Raw genomic sequence first — 7,637 nt, 5'->3', positions numbered from 1 at the left:
ATATTATAATATTAACATCGGATATACCGTAACATCCATCAGATTGACAATTACCTAATAAAACTACTACTTAACAATTCGAATAGTCAAGTTCCACAGAAACTCATCATATGTGCTTCCGACTAAGTTGAAATGGTCTTTTATGCCTGTTTCACAATGTGCTTCCAGATATATATTGAAGTCATTTGAAATGACTATTTATAAAGATTTACACTACAGTTGTAATAAAACTATTTCACATTATGGTGTCGGATCGTGCAATACACGATGAGTATTAACAAGTTAACTAATCAATTACGTAATCAAAATTGTATCACGTAAGCGTTTTTAACATTCAAAATGAGTTTTAATAAGTTTTTCTCCTGAAAATCCATTATATTGATTAACAATTATATATCCTTTAAAGTAATTTATCTTGCTCGTAAATCTTTTTAATGAGTCTACAATCCTTAATTCTTGATCCTCTTTCGGTTTCACGCATGCTTGGTTGGGCTGCATCTTCGTAAAGCCTATTATAGAAAAGGGGGTTTTCCAAAAATTCAGGAGTAATTTGTGGATGGCCAAACAAAGGGACATAATTGACTGAGTGACTATTTGGTAAAAGACGACTTGATCAACTCACCTTTCTACTTCCCAAACTAAACTTCCACCACCCATTTTTCTTCTTTAATTTTTTCTAAGCATACTCTCCTTCACTAGCAAATTTTAACACAATCTCTCTAATAATTCGTTATTATTTTATAGGGATAATAAATAGTTTTTTTATATAGCGTATTTTCTTCCATTCTTCTTTCTGAGAGAGAGCAAAGAAATTTGGTTTCGTCCATCTCTCTCCCTTTTCCAAAAAATATTGGGATTAGACTTCTCACTGGCATCTATCTCCTCCTTTTTTATTCCTTATTTAGTTAACAGGGATTTCTCTAGCTGGTTTATCACATCTCCATATAAACTTTCAAGATTGTAGAGACAAAAATAGGTCAGCCACTGTTATAATAAGATGTTTTGTTTCTTGTCATATGTTCTTATTTGAAAAAGTATATTTACACATCTTTTCAACTGAAACTACAATTGAGGTATGCAAGAAGGAAAAAGGAATAAATGCATTTTCTATGAAGTTGTTTTCTAAAAATCTGGTCAGGAACAATTGAATCTTAAGATTATATTGCTATTATTATTGTTAGTTGCTTTTGTTTTTGTCGTCATTGTTTTCAAATTGTTGCTGTCATCATTTTTGTTGTCAACATTGTTTTTGTTTTCACAGTTCCCGTTGTTTTTCATCACGTTTTTGATGTTGGTCACCAGTAGTATGTTATTGTTGTTATTATTGTTATTGTTATTGTGATTAACTTATACGTATGACCGATTTTTGTAGTTTGAAGGCATGAACCGAGTTTGTTCACCATATTTTGATCCTGATTTTGATAGCCTAGCTGAGAGGATAAATGGCCCAAAGTAAGTAATCAAAATTGATTTTCTCAAAATTTCTGTTTGACAAAAATTCAATAGATTTAACTTAATTCTCCTCATATATAGATGCCGAATTACTATTGACAATGAGAGCCTAGAGAATTGTACAGTAGTGAAGGTAACAAAATTTTTATTATTATAAAATTTCTCTTCGAGATGAAGAATAAATTGTTAATTTAAGGGAAAAATGAAAGCAAAATAGTTTTAAGTGTAACAAACCATTCGTATTACATGCAGATTGATAGTGTAAATAAGCAAGGTCTTCTACTGGAAGTGGTGCAAATGTTAACAGATATGAATTTCATTATATTGAAAGGCTATATATCTTCAGATGCTGGATGGTTCATGGATGGTATTCGACATAATATACATTCACATTATTTATGTTATTAATAACAAATTAATATGATCTAACATGTTTCTTTTAAATGCTTGTTTTCAGTCTTTCATGTTAAAGATGAGCTCGGTAACAAAGTCACTGATCAGAGAGTTATCAACTATATTCAGCAGGTAATACAATCATACATAAATGTTCCAGCTAAAATCCCTTTTTTTGTGTGAAGAACTCTAATGCTTATGTTTCGAACTAAACTATAATACACAATTAAATCCCATGATTAGCGATATTAACTTAAGAATAACTTGCTCCTGTTAGACATAACTTACCCTTTCCATTCCATTTTGTTCGACTCAATTTTCTTACTAGTCAATTCCAAAAAGAATGACACATGAGAATAAGAAGCTTTTATAGTCACATAAATGATAGTCACAAATGTTATGACATATTAAGGCCATATATTTTAGAAGTTTTCACATTTTTTATTAATCATTGTGCCAAATTAAGCTATAACAAACAAAGAGAGTATAACCATGAGTATCTACTTTGCATATTTACTGCTATATTTTAACATGTTGTGGTTGGTTATTTGTACTTTAGTACTTAGGTTATCAAATTAGAATGACTAAACATAATTATTTATTATTATAGGTCGACTTAATTTGATTGTTAAAATAATGTTGATAGATACAAATGTTATGCTCTCCTATTTACTAGCGTTGATTTTATGTATAGTGCACTTACAATACAAATAATTTATACACGATCAAATTAAGGTAACCTATAATAAAAAATAACTCTTCATATTTAGTCGAATATGGCAACTTAGAAAATAGAGTATAACCTACAATAACTACTTAAAATTACACCGCGGATCAATGTATACAATTTAAAACTCTTATCCATATCACTGATCGAAACAAACATCCAGGCTATTGGTGCAAATAGGGAGGGAATACACAAATCAAAGTCAGAAAGTAGAAATTTTTTGAAATGTGAATCTCCTCCTGAGCCTAGAGCTATTGAAATGACTGGAAGAGACAGACCAGGATTATTTTCAGAGATATCAGCTGCCCTAGCTGATCTCCATTGTAACGTTGTGGAAGCACATGCATGGAGCCATAATGCACGTTTAGCTTGCGTTGTTTACATTTCAGAAGAATCTACGGACACCCCTATCGACCACGATCGCTTGCTAGCGATCGAGGATCACCTAACAACTGTGCTCCGAGCAACAACTGCTCGGAACACCAATGAAGAAAGTGGAAATCAGCAAGAAGTGAAGACTGCTCATGGCCTTAATCCTGAAGGAGAAGGCACAGTGACCGATGTTGAACGTAGATTACATCAACTTATGCTTTCTGTTCGGGACTTTGAAAGCCCTAATTCAAAGCCTATAAGTTCTCCAAGAATGGGGTCTCCAAGATGTGAGATTAATGATAAGGAAGAGAAAATGTTGAGTGTTTGCATTGAGAATTGTGATGAGAAAGGATATTCAATAGTTTCAATTCAGTGCAAGGACCGTAGGAGGCTCATGTTTGATACTGTTTGCACTCTTACGGATATGCAATATGTCATTTTCCATGCTTCCGTTGATTCTCGTGGAGGTTGTGCATTTCAGGTACTTCGTCTTCTTCTTTTGCTTTTTTTTTTTTTTTTTTTTTTAAGTTTTTTGGCACCTCATAATCAGTGGTGGAGGCAGGAATTTCGTTAATGGGTTCAAAAAAGAAAAAAGTTAAAAAACTAAAAGAGATTGTGGCCAATTGGAACTGAACTAGCAATCTCACAAAGATTTTGAATACCCTTGACCACTGAGCTATGCTTTTGGGCTATGTTAAGGTGATTCAAAATATAATATATATAGGTAAAAAACAAATTTTGCCTTTGTGTAATTTTTTGGCTTCCGCCCATGCTCATAATCATGGGTTCACTCTTCTTTTTATATTTCTCAAGTGTTGTTGCTTTAGGGGCGTTGACTTTTTATGTGGACAAACTTTTTTTTCCAAATAGGTCTCTGAATAACACATTTGCAAAAATCGTTTTTTAAATATCAAACAAACAAATAGGTCTCCGGATGTGTTTTATTTTTTAAACAAAGCAATGCCCAATACACACTTGATTCCATATTAACCCACAAAACTAAATTATGCTATCATTCTACTCCTATTGTTTTTCATTATTTCCACTTATTTTTCACTCCCTAATAATATACACATATTTTGTTAATTTCTTCATCTTTTTCTATTTTTTTTTCTCTTCTCATTGCTAAGAAATGAAATATACTGATGAACTTTTTGACGTGACAGGAATATTTCATAAGGCATGTTGATGGGTATGCAATGAGCACAGAGAGTGAGAAAGAAAGAGTAGTAAAATGCTTGGAAGCTGCTATAGAAAGAAGGGCTTGCGAGGTCTGCTTTTTCTTCAATATCATACAGTAATAGTTGGTTTAGTTTAACTCATAGTCAGTCCACTTCTTTCTGAGCATCATTTTTAATTTTTATTTGGTTATTTGACAGGGAATTCGATTAGAATTATGTGCCAACAATAGAGTAGGATTGCTCTCTGATATTACTCGGGTTCTTAGAGAGAATGGCCTAGCTGTTGTTAGAGCAGATGTAGCAACAGAGGGAGTGAAGGCAAGACATACATTCTACATAAGAGACATTTCTGGTAATGATATTGACATGAAGTTTGTCAAGTCCATGAAGACTGAGATGGGCGAAATTGATGTTGCTGTGAATAACGAGACAACAACGACGACGACAACAACGGCCACAGGCTCCATGACACGTGTTAGTTCTTTTCGATCTCTTGGGGATTTAATGAAATCTCAGTTTGAAAAGCTCTCCCACAACTTTGTTGCGATCTAGTGGTGTCACACTCTAGCCGGTTTAGCAATTAAATTATGTAAATTCCTAGCAGCATTTTGTTGTTTGATAGGTCATAGGTAGACATTGTACATATGTAACCTGTAAATTTGTCAGTTGAATCTATTATTGCACATTTCAATTTGACAACCCCAAGGATATTATCTTTGAATAAAAGCTGAAATTTTACTTTAGCGAGAAAAGAGTGGGAACATTGTTTTGTTTTGACAAAAAAAGAAAAAAAAAAAGAGAGAGACTATTTTGCATACCCTATACCACAAGACAGACTTCCGAACAACCAAATCATATTAACAGCGACCAGAAAGGACCCATAAAGGACACTTACCTCGAAACACATCTGCCAACAATGCACGAGATTCAAAACATTAGAACAATCACGTGTTGAGTATTGAGGTTTTGATGATTAACAAAGTTTATTCAGAGCACATGTTCTAAGAACCAAGTACTCAACGTAGCTGCTTAACTGTTCTAAGAACCAGGTCCTTAAGGTTGATTGTAACGACCCAACCGGTCGTTTTGAGCATTTGTATTCCGTTCAGCTGTTTGAAGTCTTGAGCAGCTGCATACAATGTATTATGACTTGTATAAGTCGTTGATTATGGTTTTCAGGTGATTCAGGATTGATTTGGAAGAATGATTCTCAACTAGGAGAAGCTTTAAGTTGGAAGAGTTGACCAAGTTTGACTTATATGTATTTGATCCCTGATCGGAGTTTTGATGGTTCTGTTAGGTCCAAATGGTGATTTTGGACTTGGGTATATGTCTGAATTTGCATTTGGATGTTTCTAGAATGTTTCAGCACTATTTGACGAAATTTGGCAATTTGAAGGTTTGGAATGTTCATAAGTTTGAGCGGGAGTTGGCCTTGATGATATCGGGTTCGCATTATGGCTCCGAGAATCGGAATAGCTTCATTATGTCCTTTAGGACTTATGTGCAAAATTTGAGGTCATTTCGAGTTGATTTGATATGGTTCGGCACGAGTTTTAGAAGTTGAAAGTTCAAAAGTTCCTTAAGTTCGATTTGAGGTGCGATTCGTGGTTTTGATGGTGTTATGCGTGATTTGAGGCCTCGAGTAAGTCCGTATTGTGTTATGAGACTTGTTGGTATGTTCGGACGGGGTCCCGAGGGACTCGGGTGAGTTTCAGACGTAGTTCGGATCATTTCGGATGGTTGTTGTATTATTGATTGCTGGTGTGTCTGCAGAGCATCGAGATCGCAAAGCCAGGCTCACGATCGCATAGAGAAATTCTGGAGCTGAGTAATTTTCTTCTTCGTGTTTGCGTCATCAGGAACGCGTTCGTGTTTGTTTGTTACTGTTGGCGTTCGTATTTGAGGCATCGCGTTCGCATAGAGCTGAACTGAGACCTGGGACTTCTTCATCGCGTTCGCATAAGCTGCGTCGCGATCGCGTAGTATAGATGTATGTGGTCATCGTGTTCGCATGTGCAGTATCGCGAATGCGTAGAGCATTTTTGGTGGCAGTTGTATTTGTTCCTTGCGATCGTGAAGGATATCCCGCGATCGCGATGGGTATTGTTGTTCAGTGATTATAAGTACTCTATTTCGAAGGTTTCAGACACTTTAACATATTTTGAGCTATGGAGCTCATATTTGCGATTTTGGAGGCAATTTTTACCACATGGATTGGGTTAAGTATTTTCTGCTCGGTATTGATTTTATTCCGTGATTGCATCCTCATTTTTGGCATTTAATTGATGATTTCAAAAGAGAAATTGGGGTTTTCGTGTAAACATTCCTTAAGTGTTTTTTTGAGTTTTGAACATCAATTCGGAGTCTGAATTGAGTGAAATTAGTATGGTTGGACTCGTAATTGAATGGATTGCCAGATTTTATGAGTTTTATCAGGTTTCGTGGTGCGGTCTGGGGTTTAACTTTTTGGTTGACTTTGAGTAAATTAATCACGCCCCACTCTAGTCCTAAAAAGGATAAGCGATTGCCGCAAATATAATCCGGTCTAAAAGTCCAGAGTCGAATCCCACAGAGAACTAAGGCTTAGCTATAGCTATTTAACATCACTAAGAAGACAAGATCGAACAATTCCTAACTTATAGATATTAAGATTTTTATGTCTAACTAATAAACTAACAAATTAAAGAAGTAAATTAAAAACTAAGGATACTAAGGGTTGGAGAAAAGATTAGGAGGTCTAGAGTTATGATTTTCCCAATTGTCGGAATCCTTCCCGCTACGTCTTCTATAATTTCGCCTAAATATTCTCTACCGATCGCGAGTACTCTAAGTGTCGTAGCTCTCTCTCGAGCAACTACCATAATTTACTAGATGTATTCTCTCGAACTACACTAGCTAGCACTAACTCACCGCTCACTATGATCGCACCAAGGTTTCGTTATCTCTAATCCCGCCTTTAAACCCTCCGTATTGATCTCTCACATACGTTAGGAGTGACGTTGTTCAACAACCACCTAAATATGTATTCTTTCTCAAGAAACACATAATAAATAGGCACAGTCAATTGATGGCCATTCAATCAACAATAATAAACACGTAGTTGAACAAGTAGAGAAATCCAACGGCTCAATTATATAAAAACCTAACAAGAATTTATCCTACAAAAGGTTCCATCAAAACCCTAGATAACAAATTAGCCGTTCATAATAGTATGTAAAACTACAATACTAAAAGTCATAACCAACAATAAAAAAATAGGAAGAGGAAGGAAAAACTCGTTGAAGAATTCCCTGCCTTGCTCCTATTGTGTCTCTGCCTCCTTAGGTCAAATCTCCGGTCTCCTTGGCCTCCTTAGGTCTAAATTATGTCAAAAGTATGTCCAACCCCTTAAAATACTATTTTTCCATGTATATATACAAAGTAGGGTCGGGCCCAAAAAATTATACCTTCTCCTACGCGAAAAAGGATAATTTTTCAGGTCTTGACGCTCGCGGTCGCGGTCCGGGCGC

At 35.3% G+C, this 7,637-nt stretch overlaps 1 protein-coding gene across 2 annotated transcripts; it reads left to right on the top strand.

Annotated features, from left to right (window-relative positions):
- The first annotated feature begins 775 nt into the window (after nt 1–775).
- Nucleotides 776–4,868, top strand: LOC109212420 (ACT domain-containing protein ACR2). 2 transcript variants are annotated; one of them, XM_019376062.1, is made up of 8 exons: nt 776–976; nt 1,373–1,452; nt 1,534–1,585; nt 1,705–1,819; nt 1,910–1,977; nt 2,736–3,425; nt 4,111–4,215; nt 4,324–4,868. In XM_019376062.1, the coding sequence occupies exons 2-8, from the start codon at nt 1,382–1,384 to the stop codon at nt 4,675–4,677; spliced, it is 1,455 nt and encodes a 484-aa protein (XP_019231607.1). In that variant the 5' UTR covers nt 776–976; nt 1,373–1,381; the 3' UTR covers nt 4,678–4,868. The 2 variants fall into 2 exon arrangements, with proteins under 2 accessions (XP_019231607.1, XP_019231608.1); XM_019376063.1 differs by lacking the exons at nt 776–976; nt 1,534–1,585 and having other exon boundaries at nt 1,375–1,452.
- The last annotated feature ends 2,769 nt before the right edge of the window (nt 4,869–7,637 follow it).

The sequence above is a fragment of the Nicotiana attenuata genome, unplaced genomic scaffold, assembly GCF_001879085.1.
Source record: "Nicotiana attenuata strain UT unplaced genomic scaffold, NIATTr2, whole genome shotgun sequence".
Classification (NCBI taxonomy): domain Eukaryota; kingdom Viridiplantae; phylum Streptophyta; class Magnoliopsida; order Solanales; family Solanaceae; genus Nicotiana; species Nicotiana attenuata.
Note: the sequence above shows the minus strand (reverse complement) of the source record. Positions and strands in the feature narration are given on the sequence as shown.